General features: G+C 43.4%; 2 protein-coding genes across 6 annotated transcripts in view; both read left to right on the top strand.

The window, feature by feature from the left end:
- LOC146650407 (uncharacterized) overlaps positions 1-20672 on the top strand; it is a 183151-nt gene that overhangs the window by 93194 nt on the left and 69285 nt on the right. The gene's annotated exons all lie outside the window — the stretch shown is intronic.
- Positions 1-20672, top strand: part of LOC146650410 (NLR family CARD domain-containing protein 3-like) — a 70148-nt gene that overhangs the window by 41845 nt on the left and 7631 nt on the right. The window contains exons 1-8 of one of the 5 annotated variants that reach the window (XM_085385464.1): positions 4844-5570; positions 7270-7399; positions 7655-7756; positions 8749-8827; positions 8989-9175; positions 16348-18148; positions 19069-19242; positions 19517-19690. In XM_085385464.1, coding sequence (XP_085241590.1) covers positions 7281-7399; positions 7655-7756; positions 8749-8827; positions 8989-9175; positions 16348-18148; positions 19069-19242; positions 19517-19690 — 2636 coding nt within the window. In that variant the 5' untranslated portion in view covers positions 4844-5570; positions 7270-7280. Of the gene's footprint in view, positions 1-4843; positions 5571-7269; positions 7400-7654; positions 7757-8748; positions 8828-8988; positions 9176-16347; positions 18153-19068; positions 19243-19516; positions 19691-20672 lie in introns of those variants that run through there. The other 4 variants (XM_085385463.1, XM_085385465.1, XM_085385467.1 and 1 more) reach the window with 4 other exon arrangements.

The raw sequence follows: 20672 nt of genomic DNA, 5'->3' as shown, positions 1-20672 counted from the left end.
CTTCTGGCTCCAATAAGCTTTGAAATGTGACCATGAAGTTAGAGACACACTGACTGAAACCCACAGCTGTGACTGTGGATCACATCCACACACAGTGTAGCTGCTGTCTCTGTGTGAGGTCTGTGTATATATGTATATATTTATGCTTATATTCATGTTCTCTTATTCCCCTTTATTTGATATCCTAATTCTGTGCTGTGTAAAAGTTTGTCGGTGTTCTGCTGCTACAAACTGGATTTCCTGGAGGATAAACATGAGGGATTCATAAAGTTCTATCTCTCTGTTAAAATCCCCCAAAATAAATGAAATGTGAATTTCAGGCAGACGTGTTTTTAAAAGAGTCTCTTTAATGGAAAAATGTGTTTTTAAAACCAGCCAATAGGAGCGTCTGTGGATATCAGCTGAGGCTGAACTCAGGAACACCATTTCATTTCATTTCATTTCATTTCATTTTTATTTATTTCACACTTGGTACTACAAATCAAACAAAACAACCACATCTTCTGTCAACAAAACCCAACAACCATGTGTGAAAAGGAGCAGGAAGAAGAAAATATTCTTATTAAACCCTGCCCCCTATCTACCATCGAACTTATATCACCGGTGGGCACCAAAAATCAGGAACAAACTAATATTAACATTTCTCTCCGGTCGAATCCCAAACCAACATCACATTCATTCGCATTCTTCATACTGAGTTATCGTTTTAAACATATAACACTTTTTAAAACATTGTAAATTTATACAATTCTTTAAATTAACCATCACATATAAATACACAGAATTAAATCACTAGATAAAAGACGTCATTAAATAAGGATCAAATCAACATGTCAGAGGTCAAAGGTCAGTCAGAAGAGGTGTGGTTAAACACTGGCAGTGCAGTGACCTAATGCAGTTTGGTTACCGCCACGGGAAAAGCCCCGCCCCCTCTGAGCCTCCGCTGTGTCCTCAGCACATCCAGGAGCAGCAGGTCAGAGGGGGCGGGGCCATGTCAGGACTTATTTTAAGTAAAATTTAAAGTGGAGCGACGGCAGGAGTCACACAGCAGTAACCAGCTCTGTCTGCCAGGGTCAAAGGTCAAACAAGTCCTGCAGCTGACCCACACACAGACTTACACTGATCCACAGAGAGTGATGAATCCACACATCACTCGGCTGGAGGAAGCTGGGTTTTGTTAGATTATAATATTATTTTATGCCATGTTATACCCCTAATTAAAGATTGTGAATTATTATGTAGTTTTAGTTTGCATTATTCTCCTGAATTAGAAGAAGCTGATAACTATTGCATTAGTTAAACTGATGTGCATTATATTAAACTGCTGACTTATTGTGAATGAATGATATTGTTTTATGATGCATTATACTGCTGAGTTATAAGAAATACTGTTTGCAGAAAGTCATCGCCTTATTTGTCTGATTAGAAGAGAACATGCTGGAGTTTTCTGCCCCATCTCAGCAGGAGCAGATAAACAGGGAGCCAAGGTCGTAGCTTAGGCGCTGTGTGAGAGAAAGCATGTGAATGTTTAGGCTTTTATGATAAGGTGGAGGCACCAGAGGCTATAAGAGTTTGAGCAATGCTCCACCATTTTGAGATCAGAGGCTGTCTGCATCAGTGTCCATCTCCCACGTGTGTGATCATTAAAATCATCGTTTGATTCAACCCGACCGGACCAGTGTTGTTATTGTGGTTTTTCTCTTGTCTCCATCCCCAATATTTTGAACTCGTAACATTTTCCACACCGTCCAATCAGAAACTAGTGTTGACGCTGAGACCCGTCTCTGTAACAGGAAGTCCATGAACAGGCAGACCCTCTGCAGCAGGCTGACCTGTGACCTCTGAGACAGAGGGAGGAGTTTGTGTCAGCAGGGGGCGCTGCAGCATCGCCTGAGAGCTTTAAGAACAACAGCAATAAACAGGAAGTGAAAGTCACACTTCTGTTGGTGTGCGTTATCAGCAGACCTCCACCCTCTGCAGGAAGCTGAGATAAGAAGCAGCCAATCACAGAGCAGAGAGCGTGTGACTTCCTGTTCCTGCTGTTACTGTGACAACAGCTCCTGGGACAGAGAGCAGCTTTCTAAAGAGGAAAGATGTTGCTGTCACCCCCGGGTGTCATGTGACCCACCTGATGTACCGATTTAAGACTGTAAGAACAATAATAACAACATGTTTAGTCAGGTGATCCATGCAGAGCAGATCCATGTGACCAAACACAGCTGGATCACATGTTTCCTCTCCTGGAAACAGAAAGCCTTCATGTATAAAGGCTCATGTACCCACTGAGCCCTGCTCTCAGATCTGTGAGGCTTTAACAAACAACAGTTTAAAGTCATGTTTAGCATCTTCTGTCAGTGTGGAAGGTCACACACTTTCCTGAGTGTTGAACCCTGAACTACTAGCTGTTCATGTCAGCCTGGACATAAATACAGACCTGCCTGCTGTCATAGACCCCAGCACTCACATGTTACTTATAAGTGACTCATATGTATGCATGTATATATTGTGTATATTGTGCTATTTCTTACTTAGTGTGTTGTGTCTTTGTTCCTGTTTGTGCTGCAGCACTGTAACCTAAATAATTTCCCCTGGGGATCAAAAAAGTATTCTGATTGTGATTAAATGAAAGCAGTCAGAGCAGAGGACGGTGATGTAAGGAATGGGATTTTAATCAGCCAGTCTCCTTTAACTCTCAGCATCACAAAGTAATGTGGTAACATCTGGACTGATGTGTTTACTGTCAGCTAGTTTAAATGCTGTAGGCTGCAGCCGCTGCTCTAACACTATAACTGTAACAGGGCTCAGTGCTGCTTCTAACAGTCTGAGCTGCTTCAGGCTTTATTTGTGAGGAGCACAGCAGCTTACAAACACGTGGCTGGGCCTGGACCCAAAGGAGTGTTTGTTAAAGCCTGCAGTGAATCCAGCAGCAGAATGATGGAAATGCAACACAGCAATGATGAAGAGGAGCAGCATTAAAGCCAAAGTCCAGTTCATACAGTTAGGTCCATAAATCAAATAAGGGAAAATAAAATGTTGTTGGATGCACCTGTCTGCACCCTTAATGCTCTCTGGTCGCTATGGTAACGCGTAAACATTTCTTTCAAAATAAGACACACGACTACAACACGGGAAAAGACCCAGGGAAACGAAGATAACGATAAAAACCCTGAAAACCATTGTTGGATTTATATTTTATCATTGTCATTGTTATTGGGGAATATCTAACCATATATGCTTAGAGGTGTAGAACCAATTGTGTAATGATAGTAGTCTTTAAAGACTTTGTGTGACTCCAGAGTGTTCTGGCATTCACACCCACGTCCTGGGATCATGGGAGAGGTGCTACCTTCTTATTGTTTTGTGGTAGGATGTCTGTTTTAGTCTAAGTGCCTTTTGTTTAGATGAACTGCTGGACTTCCAGACCAGCAGGTTTAGGGAAGTCGTTTATGGGTCACACTCTGACTCCACACACACACACACACACACACACACACACACACACACACACACACACACACACACACACACACACACACACACACACACACCTACATAACATACAGACTGGTACCTTTGTTCACGTGTATGTTAATGAACCTATGTATGTTCATGTAACCTCAATAAAAGAACAGTGTTACGAGGGAACGGACGAGAGCGACTGTGGTCAAGCGAAGGAACGGCATTGGTCCAGGTCTCTCCCGTGCACGAGAAACAGAAAGAACTACTCGTGTCTTGCTTTGCTGTGTAGCTGGATTGAACGATCCAGCGAACAGGTTTATGCTACAAACCTATCAACCATCAATTTCACACCGAGCCTCGACTCTCACGGCCCGGTACCAAACGACTCACGGACCGGTCCGTGACCCGGGGGTTGGGAACCGCTGAGTTAACGCATGAGTAGTTCAGGGCTGCACGTCATTTTCATTGTTAATATCTTTGTGAAAAGCACATTGATGTGAAAATCTTCATGAGAGTCAGAGGCCCTACAACACGATTAAAGATTCATTCAAAAGAAAATCACAAGTTATTATCATCTTCAGAACATTTCATTAAACATTAGAGACAGACTGCTGAGTACATCTCATCTCTATCCAAACAACCTACAGTCCACAAACACATCATGAACCAGTGCTCTGGGCTGTGGTCTGTCCCCAGTTACATGGATCAGCTGGTTCCCTGGAGGTGACTGCTGCTGTGGTTTGGAGCGGATGAATAAACCTGAACTGAATCAGGTGTCCAGTTACTTTTGGTCCCTTTAAACCAGGCTGTCACATGTTCAGGATGTGAAACTCCTCCTCCTCCGTGAAAACGGGTGTGGGTCTCAATCAGCCAAGGTTTTGGGTGAACCCATTGTGAGATCTAGCCCCACGCTATCATGTGATTTCCTGTGATCAAATGTCCCAGGATGTGAGTGGGCGTTAAGACGTCCATGTCCCTCTTCAAGCAACTTAAAGAAGTCCAGACGCTTTTCTTTCCAAGCTCCTTCAACAACATCATTCATAGAACAGCTTCAAGCTTCTTTTGCTCGGCTACAGTTTGGATGGATTTGCATTTAAAGATGCAACAAGACTAAAATGGTTAGGGTCAGGAGGTCAAAGGTCAGAGCTCCTGTGGGTCTGAGGGCGGCCTCACGCTGGAGAAGGATGAAGGAGTCTGACCTGAGCCAGTGTTTGACATGAACACATCAGCACTGCTGTCAGTGAGCCTAACGACAGCCGTTAGCATCATTTCAGTGTTTCAGTCATAAAAACACTTCCTGTCTCTGTGGTGGTTACAGTGACATCATGCAGTTTGTGCTTTGACCTCCAGAGGGCGACAAATCAGCACAGACAGAGAGCTCCATTCAAACTTTGCTGCCATCAGGAATAATTCTTCAAATATAATCATCAGTGTTTGAGCAGTTATGATATCAGGGACAATCTAGACATGTGTGACAATACTGAACATGTCACATGACACACCTCAAACATCATGTGATCCACTCTCAGTCTGCACTTTCATTCATGACTTCAACAGGTTGAAATGAGCTTTGAAGAAACATTCAGTGAAATAAATCTTTCATGGATTCATGTGAGCAGCAGATGAACTTTGTACCAACAACATCTTCAATAACAGAGTCTGAATGAAGCTCAGGTGTTGATGCTGCTCACTGATTGGACGCTTGGTTTCAGCTCTGCTCTCAGTCTTTACTGCACAGGTGAAGGTAGAAAGTGTGACTGGATCTATAGACTGGAAACAGAGAAACATGCTGAACATTTGAAGCTTTGCAGCAGAAATGTTCATGTTACAAATACAGCAGAGCTGATCTGGGATCAGTGTGTTCACACCTGCAGCTACAACAAGGTTTCATGTCTCCACACGTCAGCATGTGAACTTTACTCTGACTCAGTCTGAGCAGTCAGACGGCATATTTTTAAAGTTAACACATCAGCACACACAGAGCTGAGCCCCTCCCACCTGTGCTGAGTTTCAGGTGGAGCCCCGCCTCCTTCCAGGAAGCAGCTCACCTGTGTGTCCGTGTTTAGTGTCCAGGTGTGGAGTGGAGCTTGTTGTTGGTGTGTGAAGAAACTGTAAGTTTGCTTTGTTTCCTCCTTTAACAGTTTGTCTTTAGGAACTTTACTGTTTGTTCAGCTCGTGTTTGATTTCTTCACACAACAAACTGTGTGTGTTTGTATTTCCGGTCTCTCCATTAAAGTCAGTGTGTAATGTTTCCTGGCTAACATCAGCTGTGTGCAGCTTAGTTCAGCACAAATCTGCCGCTCCATAGTTCACGGTAACGGACTCACAGCTGGACCAACGAGGCCGAGTGTGTCCGCCACTCTGAGCTACGTTCGTGTTTGTGTACTTGTAGTTTGTACTTTGAGTTCACTCAGAGCCCACAGAGGACGCAGCGTACGTGATGACGTCACAGCCCTTTACCTCCTTTACTGTCACTGTGATTAATATTTACACACGAGACACCTGCAGAGCTCTGACGCTAAGCTAGCACACAGCATGCTAACACTAAGCTAAAGCTAAGCTAACGCTAAGCTAACACTAAGCTAGCCAAGAACCCAGAGTGAGGTTAAAGCTGAGTAAACACTGACCCCAGACCAGCACCGTGATAAAGTGAGCTGCTGCTGCTGAACTTGAACAGGTAACAAAGTGATGAGCAGTCAGGCTGCAGGTTTCTACCTGTTCATGTTTCTACAGTAGAATCACTTTGAAGTGTCTTTGTGCTGTTTCATCTTTGATTTGTGTTCATAAACACTCAGAGAAACATCACGTGACCTCATCAGGATCTGTGTTGGTGTGTGGGGCTGTACCTCAGCTTCATGTTGTTACATGCTCATTTGTTCATTTTACACAGTAACATCAAAGTAATGTTATGAGGAGTAATGAAGTAATGTACTCCATTACTTTTAATCAAAGTGTTCTGTGTAATATGTGTAATAATGACTGTTTTGAGTAATGACCAACACTGATCACAACAAAGAGGAAATGCCTCCAACATGCACAAACATTTGAGCCACAACATGCAGTTAATGTGCACAAATGTCTTTGATATGCTGCTCAGTGATGGTGGTGACTGTCAGAGCAGAGCTACTGAGAATCAATAAGTAATATCAATGATGGGATCAGAATCACTAAATTCTTCTCATCCCTGTCAGTATCATACATGTGCTGTATAATGTGATAAATGTAGAGGTGCTGGCTGTTCTCTCACTCTGCTGTTTAGCTGTAAAGGACGCCTCCCTGCCTTTGTCTCATTCATGACCTTTAATAGTCTCTTCTAACATGCAGAGATCTGTATGATCTGTTTCATAGAGTCTAACCAGCCTGTACAGGTAACAACAACAGTCACTGCATCACTGACACACAAACGTCATCTCTGTCAATAACAACATTCATACATGGAATAAAAACACATCAGTGGATCATTGCTGGAGCTGATGTTTGTGCTCCTGGTGCAAAGGCTCTCAGTTTCCTCCTTGAAATAACATCAGTGGTGGGTCAGCGACATGCTTTCTTTCCCTCTCAGGTTTAAATATCTGGGACTCTCCACCGTTTGGTTTTAGAGCTGAAGAAGCTTCTCAGATGAAACGTCTTCCAGAAACTTAAAGACGTCTCTTTTCCCTCCAAGCTCCTTAGATCACATGACCTGGATGACTGAACCTACAGACATATTGACCTGGTTTCATGGTCACATGACAGGTCAGAGGTCAGCGACTGTAACTCAGTTCCTCCTGTTAATGTGAACTCACTGAGTGTTTGTGGTTTACCTCTCAGACTGACTGAAGATGATGATGGAGGAAGAGGAGGACAGAGCAGAGTCTGCAGGGTCCAGCTGTCCGTCTGTGAGGAGTGACCGGTCCAAACCTCTAAATCCAGACTTCAGTGGTGAACCTGGAGCAACGAGGTCAGAGAGCTGAACTCACTGAGTAACAGAAATAATTCTGCACTGACATTATAATCAGTGTTGACTCTGATTGATTGTCTGACTGTGTTTGTGAGCTGAGAGGAAATGAAAATGAGTTTGTAACAAAAATCAGTTTTGTCCAGTTTTCCTGTAAAAAGCTGAACTCTAATCTAAGAGGATGTTACTGACAGGAAACAGCTGCATTATCTGCAGTCTGTGTGATCACAGCTGCTTCAATCATGTTTGTGTCTGCAGAGGTCAGAGGTCACAGTCTGCAGGGTCCAGCTGTCCGTCTGTGAGGAGTGACCGGTCCAAAGATAGCAATCCAAACTTCAGTGGTGAACCTGGAGCAACGAGGTCAGAGAGCTGTGATGACTCCTTTACATGTTTGTGTTTCCTGGATAAATATGACCTGAAACATCCTCAGATTGTTACAAAGATTCATTAAAAAGAAAACAATGAAAGAGAAAAGATCCAAATGTTCGACTTGGTCATTTGCTGTTTGAGGACAGTGATGCTCATATCTGTGGGGAAAGTGTGACCTGAGTGGGTTCATGTTTGTCTTTAAAGAACAGAGCTGCTCTGATTCTCTTTGTGTCTGATCTGTTAAACAGTCTGAGAGGTCACACAGAGACCCAGCAGCTAAAGCCTGGATCATACTGGCTGCTGTTACTCCATCAGGACAACACTGAACCACAGTGGTGTGGATGTAGTGGATAAATCCCACCATACTGATGCTCAGAGTTAACCACAGGGAACAAAACCAGATGTTACCTTCAGATTGTGACCTTTGGAGTGGACGATGCAGATTTCAATAGAGAATAAATGTTGTTGTTTTTCAGCTGTGAAGAAAGAATCTAATTTTCTGAACTTAAGAATTTATGATGCTGGAAACAACATGGAGACTATAACACAACATTTCCACTGTGTTCATAGAATGAATGTAAAACTGTCAGACATTCATTAAATATGCAAAATGTCTACAGAAGCATCAGAGGGTCAGACGTGAAGCACTCAGTGATTTTGATCAAATGACTCATCAGTTATTGATCTGTACTACACTGATCTACCACGTTAGTAAAGCTGGTGTTCTGGTGGTGGAGGGAGACTCGGATCATGTTCTGGTTTTGGAGCAGTGATCTGCTGATGGTTCAGTTTGATGAGCTTCTTCAAAATCATCCCTGACATCACCACTGAAAGGACGTCCATGAAAACAGACTGAAAATTACTGATATGTTCACAATCTGAGAGTTTAAAACTTGACAGACTTGATTCAGATGAAGTTATTTGAGCAGAAACTCCTGGATCTTTATCCTGTGTTGATCTAATCCTTCATGGTTCCTCCACAGAGTGGAGCAGCAGAGCTCAGAGGTTCCCAGTGGTCAGTCTGCCCAGCAGCATCAAACACAGCTGGACTCCATATTTATGGTCTGTACATGTACAACAACTACTGTTACATCTGTTCTGTTCACAGTCATCTCCATGCTGCTCTTTGTAGACCAGTGGATCGTCAGTGTGTCCAACATGGATCTGATGTTTGGCTCCATGATTTCAGTCTGATTGGCTCATTCATAAATATTCTGTTCCAGCTGCTGGAGGACAACATCATCACTTTTGTGAAGAACGAGCTGAAGAAGATCCAGAAGGTTCTGAGTCCAGATTACCCAGAATGCTTAGAGAGTCAGAGGAGCAGCAGCAGAGAGGCATTTGTGAAGATCACAGTGGACTTCCTGAGGAGAATGAAGCAGGAGGAGCTGGCTGACCGTCTGCAGAGCAGTAAGAGGATTTATCTAAAGATTTAAGCTGCTGGATAAATGAACATTTTCCAGAGATGGAAGATGGATAACATAACATAACAACATAACAAAAAAATACTAAAGTTTTGAGAAAGTCTTAGCGACTTAAACTTATGTTAAATTATGTTAAGTTGTGTCGTTCGGGCCCATTTAATACAACATAATTTAACAGGTGTTAAATGAAAACAAATTCAAGTTCACGTGGTTCCTATGGGGCAAAGAGTTATTGTCTAAACCTGCTCTGATCAAAACCGCTCAAGCTGAAATATTTAAGCATCATTATAGGTCAGAATTTGCCATTTAAAATACACATTCAAAGCCTGCATCCAAGCTAAAGCTTAAATGTTCTTTTTTAGGAGAAAATCTTTATTCCCTGTTTTCTGGAATGATCTACAGAAGGAGCTGAAATAGTCCGAACTGCTCACAATAGCAGGAGTTTAAATCCATTTTTCATACAAGACATGAGAAAATATTTATCTTGGTCAATGTGACTGCTTTTGATGTTACTCTTGTTATTGCATATGATTTAGACCTGTGTGTTCACTCCCCTCTGCTGAATGTCTTGTGATGTTTGTGGCAATTTCTTCTAACCTCTTGGCCAGATCTCTCTGGAAAGAGAGAGAAAGAGAGATCTGGCCAAACATCACAAACATCTCATCTCAATGAGACTTTAGTATATGTAAAATCAGCACAAAATTAACACAGAATCACAACATCATGATAAAAAACTAATGACACATCTGCATTAACTCCTGCATGAACTCACGATGATTCAGAATACTGGCCTTGTATTTACTAGGTATCTGATCTATACCAGTTATCGATTGATAATTTGCAATATTGCACAGTATTAGTGTAAGATGTAATGGCTGCAGCCACAAGATAAGTGGTGCATTTAGGTGCTCAATTCCTTAATGCAGTATATCAAAATGACAGTAGTTTATCTGCTTGTGTAAACTGGAGGAAGTGGACATCACTGCTTAACTTGGTGTTTCCATGGAGATGTTGACTAACTCTTTAACAAGCTGAAGCACCAAAACACAAGTAAGTGAGTAAGTGCTGTAGTGATTAATCTGAGTCCAAAAAACACATTAATATCCGTGAGGTGATCCGAAGCTATTAAGAGAAAAACATGGGGCTCAATGCAGAAGGAAGACCAATGTTATTTTTTTTAACCTCTATGTTAATTACAGAAGCATAAATGTGTTCGGCAACTGTTTTAAATAAGGATATTTAGCATGACAGAAGTTACAAACCTTATAAAACACACAAAGGTGCAACGTTTAGAAGACTACACAGGGCTAAACATGTCTCCTTGCAGTGGGTTTAATTAGCTCCTACCAAGATGGATGCTAATGACTGTAATTACCAGCAAAAAAGGGGGAAAGGGGAGCAAGCAACAAAGCCGGTGAAACATGCGGGACAACGTACCTTTAAGAGAGTTCAGTGGATAAAAGTGGAGGTGATAATGTCGTCCTGTTTGTCCTGCTGTCCGCTGAAAATTCACCTGGAGTAAATCACTTGGTTGGAGGGAAATATAAACAGAGACGGGTGAGAAAATGAGGGAGTACTGTAACGTGCATGTCTGGCAGAGGGGCGGGGCCATGGAGCTGCCTTCAGGTGCTTCACAGAAAGTCAAGCTTCTCGTAACTGTAACTTTGATTTCAAAACTGTGGCGCTGTCGTTTCAGAGGTATAGCCAATGTAACTGGTTGCAAAGTTCTTGAAGTAACAGGAAATCATTAGTAGAGCTCCATGATTATAAAAAGCAATTTCTGGATGTAACAGTTGGAGTGCGATATGTTCTATATATCCAATATGTACCTTTTGCTGATGAGTTGTACACCGGATGCCCTGACTTGTGTCTGGAAACAAACCAGACCTTTTACTTACCAAGCAAATGTGTGTTTTCTAGCCGGCTGGCAATGTATTAAATGCATTGTTGGACGTTGTTAATAATTAAATAACAATGGTTTTATAATTACTGGAACAAAGATTGAAATGGTGACTGAATCAAATTTCTTACTAGCAGATCATAAGCTCTCTTGAAAATATAAGATATGGTACTATGGTATGTAAAGGAATTAAATACTTAGAACATATATTAGAGGGAACAGAATTTATTCCATTTGACAGACTAGTTGCACAATATGGGATCAACAAGACAAGATTTTTAGAATATCAACAAATTAAATCCATAGTAAAAAAGAAATTTAACCTCAGTCAAGTTGAATTACAAACACCACTAAGTGCGGCACATTTTCTTACTCTTAAATCCCCCAAATTATTATCTAAAATATACAGAACACTTTCTAAATTAGATGAATCAATATCCCTTCCTATTGCAAAGTGGGAAGCAGATTTATCAGTCAGCTTAGACCAAAACTTCTGGTCTGAGATTTGCTTAAAAACCTTTAAATTAATTAAAAATCCCAGTCTGCAATTAATACAATACAAAATACTACATAGAGTGCACTATACAGGTCATCGGATGTTCAAGATGGGCTTTACATCCTCCAACAACTGCTCACACTGTCAAGGCAATACACCAGACAATTACATCCACGCTCTTTGGTTCTGTCCACCAGTGCAAAAGTTTTGGCGCGAGATATGTGAAGGCTTATCAAAGTGTCTGAAATGTAACATTCCAACCTCCCCCTTAGTGTGTTTGTTGGGCAGCTTAGATAATGTCACTTCAGAAAAGAATATCGCCCATATGGTTTTCACTGCCCTATGCATAGCCAAGAAAACAGTCCTCATGAACTGGAAAAATAAAAATAATCTTAATTCTAACCAATATAGAAATTATCTATTAGATTACATTAGTCTTGATACAGCCTCTGCCACCACATTAGATCAATTGCTCTGGGCCCCTTTTATCAGCTCCATCACCTAGTGGGGGTGGGGGGTCATAGTTTGGTCCCGCCTTCACTGTTGTGATTGGTGTGGGGGTAGGGACAGGCTTAGGGCGTCGGGGGGTTCCCCGGAGGCATCTTCCTTGGGGGGCTCAACCCGGGGTAGCGGTCATGTCCGGTTGGGGGCTCTGTTGGCTCTCAGGTGACTGTTTCCTCGCGGCTGCGTGCAGCGGGGCTAGGGGAGGGTCTGTGCTGACGGACGTGGGTTACTGACCTGGTAGCTTGGCTGCCCCTGGGTGGGTCCGGGATGGGCGTGAGGTTCTGGGGGCGCTCCGTCTCCGGGCTGGGGCCCGGGCCGGGCCTCGGGGGCTTGGGTCCTGGTTGGTGTGTTGCCGGGGTTGTGGGCGGGTGGGTGCATGGGGGCCCAGCCCTGGAGCAGGGTGCCGCCGGTGCGTCGAGCCACCTGGGGGGCTCTTCAACTGGTGGGGGAGATGGTCACATCTGCAGGAGCTTTCCTCTCTTCAGGGACTCTCTCTGCAGGAGGGGGAGATACAGGAGAGGTGGAGGAAGATCTCAGCCTGGGCGTTTACTGTCTTATGTAGTCTGGAAGATGAGTGGATGGTGGGGTGGGTGCAGTTTTCTCTGTGGTGGGGTTGGGTGAACTGTCCCGGGCTCTGTGGGGCCGGGAGGCGCTGCTGCACTGGGCCCCGGTCTGGATGGGCCTGGGCCCTCTTTCCCTGGCGGGTCGCGGAGTGTGGGAGTGCCTACTGGGGTCAGCGGGGGAGCTGGCCCCAGGGAGGGGTTACCTGCCCCTCCCTTCCTTCCCTCCCCATCTCCAGCTGCCTCCCTCTTCCCGCTCCACCACAACCACCCACACATGCAGGGCCTTGGAGTAGGGGTATGTCACCAGGGTGCAGAGGAGGCTACCCCCCCCCCCCCCCTCTGTCCCCTTCTGGCTGCCTCTGCCTCAATTTTATCCCACAACTTAGACATTCACATTATTCACTCTCTCATTACACATACATATAGGATCTTGGGGGTGGGCACAATCACCGAGTCCATATTACCATCAGGGTGTACACCTCACCCCTGGCGTCGTTACCCACCTCTCAATTTTAAATACACTTAGACATTTAGGGCCATCAGGAGGGACTATGCGCTTACCTGCTGCTCTCTGGCAGGTAGCTCCATGCCCTCCTGGGTTTTAATTGCACCTCAGAACACACATGCATCAACACTACAATGAGCGGGTGGAGGGAGGTTTGGAGTCTTCTCCCACCCCCATTCTCTGCGGCCCGCTGCAGCGGGAGGGCTAGGAGGAGTTGGCCGTCTGACTGCGGTCTGGAGTGTGGGGCCTCCCTGCTGCTACGGAGTCGGGGCGGTCTGCCTCTCCCCACCGCAGGGAAAAGGGTAACACCACCTGGGTCTGGGTGCAGTTCCCCCCTCCAGGGGCAAGGGTACCTAGACCCGGTTTGTAGAGTACGCTTGGGGAGTGTGATCGTGTGTACAGCGTCTCTTTATGTCTGTCTCCACGTTGGTTGAGTGTGGAGTGAGTGCACATGAGAGCATGAGGGGGGGAATGGATGTTTGTGTCTGTGTGTGCCTGTATGTCTGTGTCTATATGTCAGGTTGGGTATCAGACACCACCTCTCTGGGGACACCTCAGGCCCTCTAAGGTTTGGAGGCCTATCTCCACCCACCACCACTTCCCCTGCCGGTGGCGGACTCCCTCAGGTGTCGGTGTGTTGGTGGTTCTTTGTGTCTGGGGGTGGGCGTCCAGGTACACACCGGCTCACTCCTTGGCGGCCGCTTATCGGGGCCTGGAACCTGGGGCTCGCTCGGACCACTTCGGAGGTGGGGTGCCCCCGGCCTCTCGGCCTGGGGCTCGGTCACTCAGGCACAGCTGGCTGCCGGCGGAGCTCACGGGCGCGTCACTGCAACTCCCCCTGGCTTCTGCTCCGCGGCTGCTGAGTGAACCCTCATCTGGGACTCTCCTCAGCTCTTGCTGGGACAGTGGCGCGGCTGCCCCTCTGTTGGTTTTCCATGGTCTCTTGTGTTCTGGGGGCCTCTGGATGTCTGGAGTTTTGATCTCCTCCATACCTGCTTCATACCCTGGAGGACGGGGCTGTGGCCCCCCCCCACACTCCCTAGCAGATCGTTACATGGAGAAACCTTTGGAATACAAGCACGCTGATCCACACAGGTGTGCACACGGGTGTTCACTGCTCGTAGAATTAAATTACACCCTTCTTGGCTACTACTTCGAAGCACATCTGTCCTGCGTGCTGCACAACAACATTGAATATTTAGTATTTACTGCTGTTTACACTAAGCTAGATTAATGCGATGGTGTTGTGTTTAGTATGTTGCTTTGTTTTTTTTGTTTTTTTTGCTTGTCTTCTATTCCTCTCTCAACAGGCGATCCAGGAGATTTTTATTTTTTTTCTCCCCCCCTTTCTCACTGTCCCTCTCCCCTTCTGTTTTTCCTTTCCTTCCTCTTTCTTTCTCCCTTTCCTATCCCTCACTGATGTCTGTCCCGTCTGTAACATCTGAAAATAAAATATAATAAATAATAAAAACAAAGATCGACCAAATGGACCAATACGGCAATGCCACGAAGATCCATTTGGCAAAGTAAATCAATTGGGTATCCTTGTTGGTCTTCAGACAACAATTCTGATGGCTAAAGAACCAAATGGGACAGGCAAAAAAAAAATGGTAAATCAAATCTCAAAAAGCATTTTCTTTTTTGAATCTTGCTTTATCTCAGTTATTGTTCTGAGCTATGGGATAAAGTATATGACCTTAATTTGAAAACCTTAAAAACATTATAGAAAGAGCAACTAGGATAATAGCCAAGATGGGTTCAGGAGATCACACCAACAAATTGTTTTTGAGTTTGTAAAACTTTAAGATGTGATTGTGATACGATATCCAGAGCTAAAAAGTCGAACTTTAAATCATTAAAAATAATCTTTGGATAGTTTCTCCCTTTCAAAAGGTCTTCACATAGTTCTTGCAAAGCTTTGATGTGTGTCTGGGCTCATTATTCATCTCCATGATGATGCAACAACAATGACACAACAATCATGGCTGCTTTCACTGTTGCAAAAGTTGTCTGTTGCAAATGCCAATCACCCATGATCTTCTTTCCCCCAGAAATGACTGCAAATGTGTTTCTAAATATTTAAACTTTCTAATAATACTATGGAAAATTGTTTTTAAACTCTTTCACACCATCACCAGAGTAGGTACTTTAAGTGGAAATAATATTTATTCATGTTTGACATTATTTCTTGTGCATCTTTGCTGATTTTATGAAGGCCAAGTTAGGATAACCACATGTTTTAAGAGTTGTTTTTTGTTTTGTTTTCCAAGTGTGCATTTCTTTTCTTTTCCATTTTCCACAGAGAGAATTTTCTCTGGCTAGTGTTGTATGGTTCTGATCACCCCAAATTTATGTTCCAGTGTGAGTCAAAGAGTAGGTACTTGTCTGTGTCTGGGGTTTCTGGTAAATTTCATTACTGAGGCTTCCATCTTCCTCAGTGCACACAACAATAGTAACCTTCTTTCTTTGGTTTTTATTTTTTTTTATCCACTGAGTTAATGTGTTTGTTAAGTTACAACAAATATTCTTACAATCTCAAAGATATTTTGAGGCTAATAAAAGAAAGCTCAACACTTACCTCCCAACTTGGTTAACTGTGTCCTTTACATGTGAACATTTCCCATTTTGATTTCCTAAATTAAATTCCATTTACATGCTGTTACCATATTTCCCACTGTCCTCGAAAGCAGCAAAGGGGTGGTGACAAACTTGAAGATGGGGTCTCCTTTCACGGAACATAAAATGATAGTAAGCCTTTTCCCATTCAGTGTAACATGTTCAGTGTTCCAGGCCATTTGGATTACTGAGGTATGAATAAAGTCAGACATGATGACATTAAAGGAAACTTTATTAGCAGTAAGACTAAAATTCTTTGGCTATATAGAAGCTAATAAGCAGGCTGATGCTGTGACTATCTCATGTGCTGTAAGTCATTTGAGTATTTTTTTGCAATATGTTTATAATAGTGGTCACTCATAAGAATAAATCTCAGCTGCCATTAACGGACACATAAATGACACAGACATCAGATTCTCCACATGTTAAAAATCAACCTGAACATCACAATCAGATTTCTTTTCACACACTCTCTGGTCTATTCTAAGCAGTATGCTAAATAATGCTATAAGTATGTTATGTTTTAAAGATTAGTTCTTTTTGGAATTAAGTGTTTATTTTTCTTCTCATTCAGAACTTCAAGCTGCAGTTTGTCATCGTAACCTTAAATCCACCCTGAAGAAGAAGTTCCAGTGTGTGTTTGAGGGCATCGCTAAAGCAGGAAACCCAACCCTCCTGAATCAGATCTACACAGAGCTCTACATCACAGAGGGAGGGACTGCAGAGGTCAATGATGAACATGAGGTCAGACAGATTGAAACAGCATCCAGGAAACCAGACAGACCAGAAACAACAATCAGACAAGAAGACATCTTTAAAGCCTCACCTGGAAGAGATGAACCAATCAGAACAGTGCTGACAAAGGGAGTGGCTGGCATTGGGAAAACAGTCTTAACACAGAAATACACCCTGGACTGGGCTGAAGACAAAGCCAACCAGGACATCCAGTTCATATTTCCATTCACTTTCAGAGAGCTGAATGTGCTGAAAGAGGAAAAGTTCAGCTTGGTGGGACTTGTTCATCACTTCTTTACAGAAACCAAAGAAGCAGGAATCTGCAGCTTTGAAGACTTCCAGGTTGTGTTCATCTTTGATGGTCTGGATGAGTGTCGACTTCCTCTGGACTTCCACAAAACTACAATCCTAACTGACCCTAGAAAGTCCACCTCAGTGGATGTGCTGCTGATAAACCTCATCAGGGGGAAACTGCTTCCCTCTGCTCGCCTCTGGATAACCACACGACCTGCAGCAGCCAATCAGATCCCTCCTGACTGTGTTGGCATGGTGACAGAGGTCAGAGGGTTCACTGACCCACAGAAGGAGGAGTACTTCAGGAAGAGATTCAGAGATGAGGAGCAGGCCAGCAGGATCATCTCCCACATCAAGACATCACGAAGCCTCCACATCATGTGCCACATCCCAGTCTTCTGCTGGATCACTGCTACAGTTCTGGAGGATGTGCTGGAAACCAGAGAGGGAGGACAGCTGCCCAAGACCCTGACTGAGATGTACATCCACTTCCTGGTGGTTCAGGCCAAAGTGAAGAAGGTCAAGTATGATGGAGGAGCTGAGACAGATCCACACTGGGGTCCAGAGAGCAGGAAGATGATGGAGTCTCTGGGAAAACTGGCTTTTGATCAGCTGCAGAAAGGAAACCTGATCTTCTATGAATCAGACCTGACAGAGTGTGGCATCGATATCAGAGCAGCCTCAGTGTACTCAGGAGTGTTCACACAGATCTTTAAAGAGGAGAGAGGACTGTACCAGGACAAGGTGTTCTGCTTCATCCATCTGAGTGTTCAGGAGTTTCTGGCTGCTCTTCATGTCCATCTGACCTTCATCAACTCTGGACTCAATCTGATGGAACAACAACAAACAACCTCTACATGGTCTAAACTATTTAACAAACCAAAACTTCAATCTCTCCACCAGAGTGCTGTGAACGAGGCCTTACAGAGTCCAAATGGACACCTGGACTTGTTCCTCCGCTTCCTCCTGGGTCTTTCACTGCAGACCAATCAGACTCTCCTACGAGGTCTGCTGACACAGACAGGAAGTAGCTCACAGACCAATCAGGAAACAGTCCAGTACATCAAGGAGAAGCTCAGTGAGAATCTGTCTGCAGAGAAAAGCATCAATCTGATCCACTGTCTGAATGAACTGGATGATCGTTCTCTAGTGGAGGAGATCCAACAGTCCCTGAGATCAGGACGTCTCTCCACAGATGAACTGTCTCCTGCTCAGTGGTCAGCTCTGACCTTCATTTTACTGTCATCAGAAAAAGATCTGGATGTGTTTGACCTGAAGAAATACTCTGCTTCAGAGGAGGCTCTTCTGAGGCTGCTGCCAGTGGTCAAAGCCTCCAACAAAGCTCTGTAAGTAAATCTGTGATCATGTTTATTTTTAAAATGTTGATTAAAAGTGGTCATAGATTTCTTCCATGACAGATCCATGTCCTAAAACCATGAGCCAGCGTAGTTGTATAGTATAAAAGAAAAAAGGAGAACTTTTGACCACAATATTGTAACTTGAATGAGCTTTTGATACAGCCTTTAAACATAAAATTTATGAACAGAATCGGTGACTAAGGGCAGCCCTGGTGGAGCCCATCACCCACCGGACTTATTACTATCCAACGTATTGCCGGCTATGCCACCCAAGCTCTTGCAATGGTTGTAAAAGGATCGAATGGCCCGTAGCAATGGCCATAAAATGTTTCTCAGTTTTATTATTTTCAGTCACATCTGTTTTTGATTATTAACTGAATATTTTAAAATTCAGGCTTTTTATGTTATACAAAACATCATATTTTCTTATGTCTTGTATTGATTCTGAAGGAATAGTTTTCATCAGTATCGCAGATACCAGCCTGAATTTTACTTTGTATTGGATCAGAAAGGAAATCAGTGGCATCACACATCACTTACAGCAACTTCAGTACCTCTTCATTTTAATAAACTGGGGGAGGTGCACCAAGATTCAGTATGAGATAAAGAATTATTTTTAACTGTAAGGTTGGAAAAATCTGTTGTTGGAAATTGGAAGAACAGGTCATCTTAAAAATCACTGCATTGTAGTTTTATTCAGGCCCCTTCAATCTGTGATCGCTGTTGCTTTGCATTGTAAATACTACTATTACAAAAGTCACAAATATTAGTGTATGTGTGTGTTGTTGGGTAATAAACCAAAAGAACAGAATCTACCAGCACCTCACTGATTTCTGCTTAAAAACAACAAAAGCAATAAAGCTCTGATTTGTTTGGTTGATCTTGTCTCCCTTCCACCTTGATTTCAGACTGAGTGGCTGTAACCTGTCAGACAGAAGCTGTGAAGCTCTGTCCTCAGTCCTGAGCTCCCAGTCCTCCCATCTGACAGAGCTGGACCTGGGTAACAACAACCTGCAGGATTCAGGAGTGAAGCTTCTGTCTGCTGGGATGAAGAGTCAATACTGCAAACTGGAAACGCTGAGGTCAGATCAAGCAATATCGATTTTTTTTCCATCAATTAACATAATTTAATCAATTTCATTTGGAAAGAATTAACAGTGTTTATGTTTTGTTTTTTTTAATGAATCCATCCAAATCACAGTAAACTGCCACATTTGACTTTTGTAACATGAGGCAATAAGGATTCCAGCATGTCCTGAAACAGTGTTGAAATATTGTAAATGTAGTAGCTCCTCATGGCACCATGAATATACTTTAACACAAGTGTTTCATGTCTTCTTGTCATCCTTTCTTCAGACTGAGTGGCTGTAACCTGTCAGACAGAAGCTGTGAAGCTCTGTCCTCAGTCCTGAGCTCCCAGTCCTCCCGTCTGACAGAGCTGGATCTGGGTAACAACAACCTACAGGATTCAGGACTGAAGCTTCTATTTTCTGCAGTGGAGAGTCCAAAGTGTACACTTGGGATTCTCAGGTCAGGATTCAGTCTTTTCTGATGATGATTTAAAACCTGAGTCAGGTCGATAAATGGCTTACTCATTTACAACAGACATGATTTGTCAAATCACCTTATATCTAACCCAAAGGTCCTGTGTTTTACTACTTTGATTTTTTAGTAAAACACAGGACCTCTTAATATTTATCTAAGAGACCATATATAATTTTTTTTCCCTGGATCATGTGTGTACCCTCCTGGTTGGAGCTCCAGCAGCCTGTATCAGTGAATGGGACTTTAAATGAAATTGCTGCCCCTGTCAGGAAGAGGTCTGAGTGACACACAAAACAGAAAATATGAGCACTGCATGTGTCTGAGGCTACTCAGATACAGACCTGAATGAGACACTAACTTTGTCTCTGAGAGATAACTTTTATTATTAAATACACTTCATTTCTCATCTGTGTAGAGAATGTAGAGTTTGACATGCTAATATTACAAAATGAAAAATCACACTGAGTCACAAAGAAATTGTTTTCGAGTATTTATGGTTCAGCTGATGAAATTGTTCAAACAAACCAGTAATTTACACCGAAACAGCACAAGTGAAACTTTTTCGAGGGACTTACACTAAGCTTGTCCTGGTACACCTGTAGAGCCCAGCTTCTATGGACCATGAGCTTAAGTTCTGTGCTGCTCTGATTTATTGCCTGTGCTGTCTTTCAGTTCAGCTTTGTCGAGTCTCTGGTAGGATTTCTTTTACATGACCTGTGTAAAAACAAAACAGTAAACACATTAAGCTGAAGTAAGATGCACAATTTGAAAAATGGGGCACAAAAAATGTTGCTGCTTTCTGGAAAGTGCGTCTAAGAAGACCGAATGGAGAAAGTGAAGAGAAAAATCAAAGATTAAGAAGAAGAAAATGGCAGAGGCAGTTTCTCTTGGACTGCCTGCAGATGGGGCGAGACTCTAGAAACAGGGACGATTGGAGAAAATGCAAAGAGGCCATAGGATAAACCAG

The sequence above is a fragment of the Rhamphochromis longiceps genome, linkage group LG16 (assembly GCF_057381845.1).
Source record: "Rhamphochromis longiceps isolate RC_006_pf linkage group LG16, R_longiceps_female_GT1.1, whole genome shotgun sequence".
In the NCBI taxonomy this organism is placed as follows: domain Eukaryota; kingdom Metazoa; phylum Chordata; class Actinopteri; order Cichliformes; family Cichlidae; genus Rhamphochromis; species Rhamphochromis longiceps.
Note: the sequence above shows the minus strand (reverse complement) of the source record. Positions and strands in the feature narration are given on the sequence as shown.